Genomic DNA, 14,226 nt, shown 5'->3' with positions numbered 1-14,226 from the left:
TATCTGACAGATAATATATTTACTTTTTCAGTTGAAATGTCACCATGTTTTCCACTCGCACTGTGTGAGAAATGTGCTAAGTAAGAGATGGGTTGGACCAAGGATAACATTTGGTTTCTCACTTTGTCCAATTTGTAAGGTATGTATTCCAATTAAAGTAATGTATAAATTTGAAAGTTAGAGTAGCTTATATATTTTAGTCCCTTGTAAATGCATTGCAAGGACATATAGAAATACCGGGCAATCAACTTTTTAAAAAGAGTTATGCCCTTTGGAAATATTAAATTTATGGAAAATGGCCTCGTTGGCTCTCTCATGGGTACAACTCTTGCCAGATTTTTATCTAACTTATAGTATACTTTAAGTAATGCCCTTGAATGTCTTTTTGAAATTTAATTTATTTTCTTTATCAAGATAATTAATTATTTATAAATTGTTTTAAAGAACAAAAATAGGGTACTTTTTTTAGTTATAGCCCGTGTACATACAAAAGATGTGCAATGGGACATTGGAACTTTTTTTGAAGTGGCTTAGTCTGACTTAATAAATTTTTTGCAATATTTCAATTGAATGGAATGTGTAAATCAATATTTGTAACTTTAAATTAGATTTGTGGTAGCTTTGCCTTAGTTTTTTTTTTTCTCTTTCAAAATATGTTCTTGACAGTTTTAACTTACTGTGGATTAATTATCATTTGGAAGAAACCAATTTTGTTGTTTTTGTTTGAATAGGGAAACCACAAAGTTACATGTTGAATGAAGAATGAATTGTCTTGTCTATAGGCTTGTTTACAAACATTTGGCAAACCATGATATCAAATATCCACAAATGTAACAATTTTTACAACTTATGAAATATGGTACCTGTGAAATTAAATGAATTTACAGTAAATGATTTTAAACTTAAGTATACAAGGATTAAATGTCAAGTTTTGATTTTTAATGACGGATGCATTGAAAGATTTATTTTCAATTTGTTAAATTCTCACAAGTTGGATTTTTATGGCTGGATATTGATTGTTTTTTGTGTAAATATTAAAATCTTTGTAGATGTGCGCTATGACAATCAATATGAATCTATAATTGAAAAGTTTCTCTTTGAAAAATCTAAACAAAAAATACAAATTTCAAAAAGAATATATCCGTTCAATACATGCAAAAAATGTTATGCATATAGGCACCAAGCATGTACTAGTACACGTATATCTTGAAGGCTTAATTTTCTTAAATATTTATTTTACCTTTTAAACTGATTTTTATTTTGAAAAGTTTCAAAGTGAGAATCAAATGAAGGCAGAATTTTATTTTGATGGATACTGATGCAATAGGATAATAAACAAAACTACTTTAAATGTAAAATATCTTTCATTACAATTTCAGGCAACAATTGACCATCCTGTGTTAAGAGATTTACTGAAGCCAATCCAGGAATTATTTGAGGATGTCAGAAGGAAGGCCATGATGAGACTTGAATATGAAGGTCTACACAAGGCAGAGGCTATTACCACACTAGGGGCAAGATTCTATCAAGATCCTGCAGGATTTGCTATGGATAGATATGCATACTATGTCTGTTATAAGTGTAACAAAGTAAGTATTAGATCCTTATAACTCATACATTCTTCATTGTACAGAAGTAACTTTTACTGTAGTATCTGGATTAAGGCTTTATAGTAGTTGCTTACCTGAATACTTCAGTGGGTCATAATGACAGAAAATTTAATAAAGCAGCCATTACACAATACCAATTTCTTCTGTCTCTTTATAGCATTTTTTCCTGATTGTCATTTTGTTGTCAAGCCTGCAACTTTTGTTGCAGAAAGCTCGACATAGGGATAGTGATCCGGCGGCTACGGCGGCGGCGTTAGCTCACTTCTTAAAAGCTTTATATTTTAGAAGGTGGAAGACCTGGATGCTTCCTACTTTGTATATAGATGCTTCATGTTACGAAGTTTCCGTCAGTCACATGTCCAATGTCCTTGACCTCATTTTCATGGTTCAGTGACCACTTGAAAAAAAAGTTCAAATTTTTTGTAATGTTGAATTCTCTCTTATTATAAGTAATAGAATAACTATATTTGATATGTGCGTACCTTGCAAGGTCCTCGTGTCTTTCAGACAGTTTTCACTTGACCTCAACCTCATTTCATGGATCAGTGAACAAGGTTAAGTTTTGGTGGTCAAGTCCATATCTCAGATACTATAAGCAATAGGGCTAGTATATTCGGTGTATGGAAGGACTGTAAGGTGTACATGTCCAACTGGCAGGTGTCATCTGACCTTGACCTCATTTTCATGGTTCAGTGGTTATAGTTAAATTTTTGTGTTTTGGTCTGTTTTTCTCATACCATATGCAATAGGTCTACTATATTTGTTGTGTGGAATGATTGTTAAGTGTACATGTCTAGCGCGCAGATGTCATGTGACCTTGACCTCATTTTCATGGTTCAGTGGTCAAAGTTAAGTTTTTGAGTTTTGGTCTTTTTATCTAATGCTATATGCCATAGGTCAACTATATTTGGTGTATGGAAATATTTTATGATCTTTATGTCAGTTGAGCAGGTTTTATTTAACCGTGACCTCATTTTCACGGTTCATTGCACAGTGTTAAGTTTTTGTGTTTTGGTCTATTTTTCTTAAACTATAAGTAATGTGTCAACTATATATGTTGTATAGAAGCATTGTTAGCTGTACCTGTCTGCCTGGCATGGTTCATCTGACCTGGACCTCTTTTTCAAGGTTCATTGGTCTTTGTTTAGTTATCTTGGTTAATGTTAAGTTTATGTGACAGTTGTAATAAAGCTTAGCTTTATACTTAGGACTATCAACATAATATCAATGATTAGTATAGAAGGCGAGACATTTCAGCGTGTGCACTCTTGTTTTTTCTATTTTCTTTTGTTTGTTTGTTTTTTGCAATATATCTATATTGCCACAAAAGCAAAAATCAAAATGAAAATAAGAAAAAGCAAATGACTATCAGAGAAAATATACTGTATAGAGACAGAAGAAATTGATATGTTATTACATCTGATTCTTAGTAGAATTAGTATTGAATTGGTTGCCAGTTTTCTATATACTATCAATCCTTCTAGATTTTATACCTCTGTCGCTAAGTGGTCAGATCATATAATTTGATTTTTGCCAGGTTCTGTCCCTCTGTAATTTTATAATGTAAAGTTTTCAAGACATTTTTATATTACATGCTGGTATTTGTCAGGAAATTTGGTATGTAGTTGCATAATGATATATTAACATATTTTAAATTTGACCCTTGAAAGAATTATGGCATTTGTAAAAAATACTTATTAGCTGTGCATGCATGTAGTTTACTCATTTGTATAAACTGAAATGATGTTTGATAATTATAGGCATACTATGGTGGAGAGGCTAGATGTGAAGAACAAGCAGGAGCTGTAGAGGAGTATGATCCACAGGAGTTAGTGTGTGGGGGATGTTCTGATGTCTCTAGGGCTCAGGTTAGTTTATTTAACTTATAGTTTGCAATTATTTATACAGCTAATTCACAAACCATGCCTCTTTTGGGAAGATAATTAATATCCATAGATATTATTTTTTTTACCTACTGGTACCCAAGTAAATTTCATCTTATAACTTGAGGGTACTCAAATTGCACATATTTAGCAAAAATAGCAACGGAAATCTTACAAGATTTTCTAGAGACTAAACAATTTGTTTTTGTATGATTTGATACTATGCACATCTTTCAACAAAGGTACAAATATTTAGATGAACACAAAACGTTCACAGTATTTATCAACAGATGGGCTGTTTACTGAAAAATCAAAATGTACAGAAAAGTCGCCATGCAACGTCATCAAAACGTGATCTTTTTATAATTAGCAAATACAATATGTTACAAGTATCCGTTTCTTAAAATATGAAGAGTAAGCATGGACTAATATCCAATTGTTCAAAATATTTGAAGAAATTAAACAAAAGCTCTGTTATTAGACTTTTGATGATGCGAATTTAAGCATGGATGCAATTTGGTTACTCCTCATTACAGAATCATTAATGGTTTGGAGGTCAGTTCAGACCAATCTATGATTCTATATGGATTGAGAATTAAATCCATGAAACCATATAGTAAATAATGATAAATCTACAAAATAAACACACAATGAAAACTTTTGTCTGAAGCATAAATAAACGTAGGTTAAAAAACTGTCAAAATAGGTGCAATTTGGGTACCCTCACATTAATTATACCCCCGCTTTGAAAAAAAGGGGGGTATACTGTTTTACTTCTGTCTGTCCTTCCGTCAGTCCATCAGTCTGTCAGTCTGTCAGTCAGTCCGTCTGTTCCGTGAATATTTTTCGTCACATTTTTCTCAGGAACTACACTACCAGGATTTCTGAAATTTGATTTCAGGCTTGATATAAGTCAGCTATACTGTGTGATGTGTTTTCAGATTCATCACTCGACAACTTCCTGTTTACCGAACACTTGTATCATTTTTACACCTGATAGCCAAGTTGAAAATATTTTGTCACATTTTTCTCAGGAACTGCACTACCAGGATTTCTGATATTTGGTTTCAGGCTTGATATAAGTCAGCTATACCGTGTGATGCGTTTTCAGATTCATCACTTGACAACTTCCTGTTTACCGAACACTTGTATTATTTTACACATGATAACCAAGTTGAAAATTTTTGTCACATTTTTCTCAGGAACTACAATACAAGGATTTCTGAAATTTGGTTTCAGGCTTTATATAAGTCTGCAATACTGTGTGATGTGTTTTCAGATTCATCACTCAACAACTTCCTGTTTACCAAACACTTGTATGATTTTACATATGATAGCCAAGTTGAAAATTTTCGTCACATTTTTTTCAGGAATTACTATACAACGATTTCTGAAATTTGGTTTCAGGATTTATACAAGTCAGCTATACCATGTAATGCGTTTTCAGATTCATAACTCAGCAACTTCCTGTTTACCGAACACTTGCATATTTTTACACTATTAAAATTATCCACTTGCGGCGGGGGTATCATCAGTGAGCAGTAGCTCGCAGTTTCACTTGTTTTACCAGCATCAGAAGTCTAAATTTCATAAATAAATACTAATTCTTCATGACAAAAGTCAAAGGTGTATTTTTTAAAAGATTGAATGGATAAATCTGAAGTTGTAAATGAAATTCATAGTGTGTTTGCTGCTCTTGATTACATGCCTGTATCTAAGAAGTCAAACCTGCATGGAGATATTTCCATGTCTTGATTTGGACAACAGTTGTTTTAATTCTTTGGACACTAAAATTTATGGATAAAGCCATCCATGAAAACCACATAAATTGGTATTCCACCAATAAAAGTTGCACCAATACATGTATTAATAAATTACAATCTTTTTTTTCAGGTCTGTCCAAAGCATGGAACAGATTTCCTGGAATACAAATGTCGTTACTGCTGTTCCGTGGCTGTATTCTTCTGTTTTGGTACAACACATTTCTGTAATGCCTGTCATGACGACTTCCAACGTATCACAAACATACCTAAACTAGAACTTCCAAGATGCCCAGCTGGTAAGTATGCAATGAAAGCATTTATTGCTATTTCTCAATTTTTCCTTTGATCTATTATTGTGATAATTTTTATACGCCCGTCAAAATTTATAGGGACGTATTATGTTATCCAAATGTCCTGTGTCCGTCTGTCTGTCTGTCTGGCGTAAACATGTCGCACTGTAACTTGAGAACGACTTATCCAAATTTCATGAAACTTATTATAGTTGTTTCTTATGATGGTCTAATGATCTGTATACTTTTTGGTGAAAATAAGATTAAAACTTTTTTTGTTACGGCACTTTGTAACTAAAACAGGGGTGGTTTTTTTTTCACATGTTGCACCATAAATCAAAAACAATTTTTGACTATTGCTTCAAACTTTACGCACTTCTTAGTTATATTAATCTTAAGATCTGTATACTTTTTGGTAATGATTCAAAATTTTATTTGTGAGTTATTGAGTATTTTGTAAAAAAAGGGGGAGGGTTTTTATACGCCCGTCAAAATTTTGACGGGACGTATTATGGTATACAAATGTCCGGTGTCCGTCCGTCTGTCCGGGGTAAACATGTCGCACCGTAACTTGAGAACGACTTATCCAAATTTCATGAAACTTAATATAGTTGTTTCTTATGATGGTCAAATGATCTGTATACTTTTTGGTGAAAAAAAGATTTAAACTTTTTGAGTTACGGCACTTTGTAACTAAAACAGGGGTGTGTTTTTTTTTCACATGTCGCACCGTATCTCAAAAATGTTTCTTGATTATTGCTTAAAACTTTACACACTTCTTAGTTATATTAATCTTAATATCTGTATACTTTTTGGTGATGATTCAAAATTTCATTTTTGAGTTTTTGAGTATTTTGTAAAAAAGGGGGAGGGTTTTTTTACATGTCGCGCCGCATCTCAAAAACGATTTATGATTATTGCTTAAAACTTTACACACTTCTTAGTTATATTAATCTTAATATCTGTATACTTTTTGGTGATGATTCAATATTTCATTTTTGAGTTTTTGAGTATTTTGTAAAAAAGGGGGAGGGTTTTTTTTACATGTCGAGCCGTATCTCAAAAACGATTTATGATTATTGCTTAAAACTTTACACACTTCTTTGTTATATTAATTGAAAGATCCGTATACTTTTTGGTGATGATTCAAAATTTCATTTTGAGTTATTGAGTATTTTGTAAAAAAGGGGGAGGGGTTTTTACATGTCGTGCCATATCTCAAAAACGATTTATGATTATTGCTTAAAACTTTACACACTTCTTTGTTATATTAATCTAAAGATCTGTATACTTTTTGGTGATGACTCAAAATTTTATTTTTGAGTAATTGAGTTTTTTGTAAAAAAGGGGAGGGTTTTTATACGCCCGTCGTCTTTTAGACGGTATGTATTATGGTATACCGTTGTCCGTCCGTCGTCCACACTTCGGACAATAACTCAAAAACACTTTCACCAATTTCCATGAAACTTAAGTGAATTGTTTATATCTATTGACGTAAGCTCCCTTTTAATTTTTATAAATTTCAGATTTTAAGTTTTGGATTTATGGGGCTTTATTCATAAAAAAGGGGGGATTTTCAACACTTCGGACAATAACTCAAAAAGGCTTTCACCAATGTCCATAAAACTTTGGTGAATTGTTTATATCTATTGACGTAAGCTCCCTTTTAATTTTTATAAATTTCAGATTTTAAGTTTTTGATTTATGGGGCTTTATTCATAAAAAAAAAAGGGGGATTTTCAACACTAATGACAATAACTCAAAAAGGTTTTCACCAATGTCCATGAAACTTTGGTGAATTGTTTATATCTATTGATGTAAGCTCCCTTTCAATTTTTATAAATTTCAGATTTTTAGTTTTGGATTTATGGGGCTTTATTCATAAAAAAGGGGGGATTTTCAACACTTCGGACAATAACTCAAAAAGGCTTTCACCAATGTCCATGAAACTTTGGTGAATTGTTTATATCTATTGATGTAAGCTCCCTTTTAATTTTTATCAATTTCAGATTATGAGTTTTGGATTTATGGGGCTTTATTCATAAAAAAAGGGGGATTTTCAACACTTCGGACAATAACTCAAAAAGGCTTCCACCAATGTCCATGAAACTTTGGTGAATTGTTTATATCTATTGATGTAAGCTCCCTTTCAATTTTTATAAATTTCAGATTTTAAGTTTTGGATTTATGGGGCTTTATTCATAAAAAAAGGGGGATTTTCAACACTTCAGACAATTACTCAAAAAGGCTTTCACCAATGTCCATGAAACTTTGGTGAATTGTTTATATCTATTGATGTAAGCTCCCTTTTAATTTTTATAAATTTCAGATTTTACATTTCCGTGTTATGAATTTTTATGCTTAAAAAAGGGGGGATTTTCCAATTTTTGGACAATAACTAACACTTTCACAAAATTTTATGCAACTTTGATAAATTGTTTATATCTATTGACATAAGCTCCCTTTCCATTTTTATAAATTTTAGATTTTACATTTTCTTAAGTAATGAATTTTTAAACTTAAAAAAGGGGGATTTCATGAAACTTTGGTGAATATATTAATGTAACATCCCTTTTGATTTGTATATATATTTCTAGTTGATCATATCAATTCATTTAAAGCATAAAACACAAGTTAAAAGAGCAACAGGCGTATCATGCGCTATAGCGCAGCCCTTTAATTTACATGTCGCGCTGTATCTCAAAAACAATTTATGATTATTGCTTGAAACTGTACAAACTTCTTTGTTATACTAATTTAAAGATCTGTATACTTTTTGGTTTGATTAAAAATTTTATTTTATTGATATTTGTAAAAAAAAACAGGGTGGGGGGGGGGGGGGGTGTTCACATGTCCTGCCGTGTCTCAAAAACAATAAATGGTTATTGCTTAAAACTTCCTCAGAAACTATTTATGATTATTGCATAAAACTTCAACACAAGACGTCGGGCTTATCATGCGCTCATGGCGCAGCTGTTTATTTTACATGTCGCGCCGAATCTCAAAAACAATTTATGATTATTGCTTAAAACTTTACACACTTCTTTGTTATATTAATCTAAAGATCTGTATACTTTTTGGTGTTGATTCAAAATTTATTTTAGTGAAAGTTAGATTTTTTGTAAAAAAAAAAAGAGGGGGGGGGGGGGGGGTCAGATGTCCTGCTGTATCTCAAAAACAATATATGGTTATTGCTTAAAACTTTCTCAGAAACTATTTATGATTGTTGCATAAAACTTTCACACAAGACGACGGGCGTATCATGCACTCATGGCGCAGCTGTTTATTCATATCACGTTTTAAGAGATATATGAGTTTTTCTCTGTAAAGAGAAAGAAATTATATGACTTCCAGACCTGCCAACTTTCCTTATTTATGGGTGATATCCCCCATGAAAGGAAAGGTGTTGACATGAAGTTTTAAATCCTTTATTTTATACATCAATTACTACACACTTTATATCATTGCTTGCATTTGTGATTGTTAGCTCTAGGCTGATTTTAAACACTTTTAAAATTGTTTTTCCAGAGAAGAGTGGGTGGTGCATATTTGCCATTGACACATTTTTCGCCATTTTGCTATTTTTTCTGTAAAATTTGTGTGCCTTTACCCAGTACTTGCCTAAATAGATGATAAAGGTTACTTGTAATATTTCGAACAGTTGATATTCCTCTTTGCCCCATTTTCAAGGTTATTGGCACATATAAAGAAATATGCAGGTGTTTTAAACAATGTTTGGCTGTGTCTGCAAGATTTATATGGCAATCATGTGCAGTCTCAAAGTAAATATTTGTGAGAAAAATCTTATGGGAATGATGCCTGAAGCTTATTCATGAAATTACATACATTTATTTTTATAATATACCAGGATAATAAGGATGGTCATATCATACATAGTGGTGAAAATGTGTCCCCCATGGTACACGAACAACTTATATTTCCTCCTTAGTTTGCGTTCATTTTTAAATCAACTAACTAATTCCTTTATCAAATATTTTTTTCATATACTAAAATCTCTGAAACCTACATAAAAAATTTCAAATATTCGGATGTAAGTGGAAATGAACGAATTATGCAGCGAATATGGTCCACTCACTCTAACAGAACTTTAACGGTGAAATTCATGGCAAACTTTATGTCCATTTGGGATATGATAGAAAAACTAAAAATCTGGGTTATCCATCCATGGCATAAAATCAGTACATGCACAGCAAAAAAAAAAAAAACCACAGAAAAGCAAATGAAAAGCACTTTTATTGCTGTTCTTCATCTCAAAGTCACAGTCAGCAAATTTATCTGAAGGGTCATTATACTGCCATTTTGTTATAATGCTTTCTACCAAATTTCATTTTATTCTTCCAACTTTTTCAATACGCACAATACAAAACTCACTGTGCAGCAGTTGTTTTGATAAATAAAAACACTTAATATCCAAGTTTGTCATTACTGCATATGACCACATTTTGCAAAACACAGATTCTTCAAATTTAGAAAAACTTTACAGTAGAGAATTTTTGTCTGAAACATGTGTTATTTGTAGAACATCTGCAAACATCCTAAAATGTTGATGGAAATAAAGAATTTTTAATTTCATTTCAGGGCCTAGAGGTAAACTTATGGATGGAGATGAGTGTCCCTTACATGTTAAACATCCCCCTACTGGAGAAGAATTTGCCCTCGGGTGTGGAGTCTGTAGGAATGCACATACATTTTAGTTGTGCAGTAACTGAATCAGTATATGATGGCATATATGTGGACAATAATTATGTTTTACAAGATTTAAATGAATTTTGATATGCAAGTTGTATTGGTACTGAAAGAAATTTTAATGTTTAGACACAGTTCTTCTTTTATTATTATGTATAGAAATTTCTTGTTCATTGAAAATTATGTAAAAAAAAATTTGATCACAGTATCTTTAAATTAGCATTCGTTATTGGTGAAAAGTACAAGCGATGTTTTCTCTTTTATAGGAACAATCAAGTTGTAGTTTATAAAATGTTATTTATTGCTCTGCTTAATTAAGGCTGAAAGACCAGCATTAATCATGAATTTGAAGTAACTCAGATATTTACCTGAAACTGGTATAATTAGAATATCCAGTTTAAGAAGCATTTTTAAGCATTTTGAAAAATATTGCAATACTTTCTATTTTTAATTTTGATCGACTAAGCTCCCTAATTGTGAAACAAAGTGCAAATGAAAGCAGAGTTAGGAGCTATATTCAATGTATAGGAATATAAGACCTAAACAGTCTGAATCAGTATATTAGACAAAATACAATGTGAAACATGTTCCAGAAAACCATATTTTGTTTGTTAATGAATGTTTTAAATGTGTAATTTAGTGCTATATTAATAATTACTTTGTTTGATCTGTGATATTAAATATAATATTTTATTTGTCTGGTTTTCTTCTTGGAATTAGATGCAATTTATGTCATTTGACATGATTATCTTGTTTGAAACTGGAAGGATGATTATTGCAAACCCTTTGATTATTTTGTAACAAACATAGGGGCAATGATGTACTACAGTATAAAAGTGAGGAGGTGTGTTATAATTAACATTCAGCAATCCATTACATTCATTGAGGCACGTCTCAGTTATTACAGCTGAACGGACGTGCTTGGCCAGCTCTCCTTTACCCGCTATCTTTGATGAGGGTTTACAGTTAGATGATCACCGAGCCGACTGTGCGAGGGCTGTATAGCCAGTCAAGGTTGTTAAACACTTCCATTTGTTGTTGATTAACATTGAGACAACTCTCCACCAGAGTCGAAATGACATACCGGTAGGTGTAAGCAACCATAATGCACTTTATAGCCTTCAAATAAGCAAAACCTTTACCATATAGTCAGCTATAAAAGGTGCTGGCATGACTAAATTGGAAAACCAATGACTTGATGATGACAGAATAATAAAATTAAATAAAAAAGACAGGCAGTGACAAGATACAACCACTTATGTACAGGCTTCTCAAGAATGAGGCATGGTTAATATGTTTTTGAGCTCAACTAAACCTGCTACAGTAATGTTACATCCCAAAATTAGAACAATCTGTAAAAAATTCTGGAAAGGGCTTGAAAACTGGTAATTAGATTTGTAAGAAATATAAAAACAACTTACATAAAGACAAAAGACACAGACTTCTGATCTAAGAGTACTTGTAGTTGCTGATAGAAGTTAGAAACTATAGGTCACTGTAAGGTCTTCAACAATGAGATAAAACACACCTCATAGCAAGCTATAATAGCTACCGTACTAAAATAACTAAGTAAAATAATTCATAAAAGAAAACTAGCTGCCTGATTTATGAACAAAATAGTAAATGAATAAAGAAAAAAAGAGTTCCAATGTCTGTGTTGCACATATTTTATCTATCCAAGGACATATAGGCTAAAAAATGTACAATATTTGATTTTTTAAACAATTGAAAATATCTTAGAGAAATGAAGGCTTCAAAGCAAATGAAATTTGATTTCCAATGGGGAATACCTCATCAAAAATATTTGATCAGCACTTAAATTTCAAAGTGTCAACCAGATGCTCCGCAGGGCACAGCTTTATACGACCGCAGAGGTTGAACCCTGAACGGTTGGGGCAAGTATGGACACAACATTCAAGCTGGATTCAGCTCTTAATTTGGATTGTGATTAAATAGTTGACACAGCATAGGTTTCTGACATAGAATGAATGTGGTCTAATGAACTTAAAATATTTTATTTGCCTTTGAGCAATTCACTATGCTGTTGAATATTAATCCTCTCAAAAAAATGTTTGAAGAAATTTTCTTTTTATTTATGAAATCTGAAATGAGAAAAATTTAACCCCCCCCCTTTTTTTCACATCCCCCTATGCCTTTTTCCAAAACTGATCTCAATCCAAATTTCTAATGGAGTTTGCAACAATAACTACTCATTTAAATACATCATAAAATATTAAAATGTAAAATAAAGTGCTTGTTATCACTGAATGGTAAAGATTGTTTTAATTTATCAGTTGGTAGTAAAAGTGAATATGCATTGTATATTGTATAAAACAATAATTTAAGTTGATTCAACTACTAATCTTAACAAAGAAAGATAACTCCAATTGAAAATTTCTTGCTATTGCACACTATTGTGCAATTAGATATCTCTTGCTATTGCGCAATACTGTGCAATTGAAAATATTTGCTATTGCACAATACTGTGCAATTAAAGATTTCTTGCTATTGCACAATACTGTGCAATTGAAAATTTCTTGCTATTGCACAGTACTGTACAATTGAAGATTTCTTGCTATTGCTGAATACTGTGCAATTGAAAATTTCTTGCTATTGCACAATACTTAATATAATAATTTTGGATCCTGATTTGAACCAACTTGAAAAAAAAAGCCAAAGAATTCAATTTTTGTTAAAATCAAAATTAGTTTAATTTTGGACCCTTTGGACTTTAATGTAGACCAATTTGAAAACTGGGCCAATAATCAAAAATCTAAGTACATTTTTAGATTCAGCATATCAAATAACCCCAAGGATTCAATTTTTGTTAAAATCAAACTAAGTTTAATTTTGGACCCTTTGGACCTTAATGTAGACCAATTTGAAAACGGGACCAAAACTTAGGAATCTACATACACAGTAAGATTTGGCATATCAAAGAACCCCAATTATTCAATTTTTGATGAAATCAAACAAAGTTCAATTTTGGACCCTTTGGGTCCCTTATTCCTAAACTGTTGGGACCAAAACTCCTAAAATCAAACTCAACCTTCCTTTTATGGTCATAAACGTTGTGTTTAAATTTCATAGATTTCTATTTACTTATACTAAAGTTATGGTGTGAAAACCAAGAATAATGCTTATTTGGACCCCTTTTTGGCCCCTAATTCCTAAACTGTTGGGACCTCAACTCCCAAAATCAATCCCAACCTTCCTTTTGTGATCATAAACCTTGTGTTTAAATTTCATTGATTTCTATTTACTTATACTAAAGTTATTGTACGAAAACCAAGAATAATGCTTATTTGAGCCCTTTTTTGGCCCCTTATTCCTAAACTGTTGGAACCAAAACTCCCAAAATCAATACCAACCTTCATTTTGTGGTCATAAACCTTGTGTTAAAATTTCATAGATTTCTATTCACTTTTACTAAAGTTAGAGTGCGAAAACTAAAAGTATTCGGACGACGACGACGCAGACGACGACGCCAACGTGAAACCAATATACGACCAAAAAATTTTAAATTTTTGCGGTCGTATAAAAACAATGCTGATATAAGCCTGTATGCTATAAGTTTCATAAAATTCTGGGAAGGATTTTAAACATGAGACCTAACCAGTATTGCCCAGAGACATAAATCTTTAAAACAATATTTGATTGGTACCAATTTTCAATTTGGCAGTGGCTATTTGACCGGCACCGGCTAAATAGCAAATTTGCTATTTGACCGGCACCGGCAAAATAGCAAATTTGCTATTTAGCCGGCACTGAATAAAACTGTGCATTGATGTGATTAGTAGAGAATAAAAAAGCTTAATAATGATTTAAAATCATTTGATCACAATATCAAGCATTAAAAATACAGTACAATCAAAAATAAAATATTGAAGATGCCCAAATCTGTGTAAAATCTATGGTTTAAATATCCTGCCATGCGATAAAAATAGTGTTATGTAACACTTATATCTTAAAA

General features: G+C 31.9%; 1 protein-coding gene across 8 annotated transcripts in view; it reads left to right on the top strand.

Moving 5' to 3' along the window:
* Positions 1 to 10,946, top strand: part of LOC143041899 (E3 ubiquitin-protein ligase MYCBP2-like) — a 115,604-nt gene extending 104,658 nt beyond the window's left edge. For all 8 annotated transcript variants that reach the window (XM_076214033.1, XM_076214038.1, XM_076214036.1 and 5 more), the window contains 5 exons: positions 32 to 139; positions 1,380 to 1,589; positions 3,371 to 3,478; positions 5,387 to 5,552; positions 10,146 to 10,946. In XM_076214033.1, the coding sequence (XP_076070148.1) occupies positions 32 to 139; positions 1,380 to 1,589; positions 3,371 to 3,478; positions 5,387 to 5,552; positions 10,146 to 10,261 (708 nt within the window). In that variant the 3' untranslated portion in view covers positions 10,262 to 10,946. The remainder of the gene's footprint in view (positions 1 to 31; positions 140 to 1,379; positions 1,590 to 3,370; positions 3,479 to 5,386; positions 5,553 to 10,145) is intronic.
* The last annotated feature ends 3,280 nt before the right edge of the window (positions 10,947 to 14,226 follow it).

Source organism: Mytilus galloprovincialis, chromosome 8 (assembly GCF_965363235.1).
Source record: "Mytilus galloprovincialis chromosome 8, xbMytGall1.hap1.1, whole genome shotgun sequence".
Lineage (NCBI taxonomy): Eukaryota > Metazoa > Mollusca > Bivalvia > Mytilida > Mytilidae > Mytilus > Mytilus galloprovincialis.
Note: the sequence above shows the minus strand (reverse complement) of the source record. Positions and strands in the feature narration are given on the sequence as shown.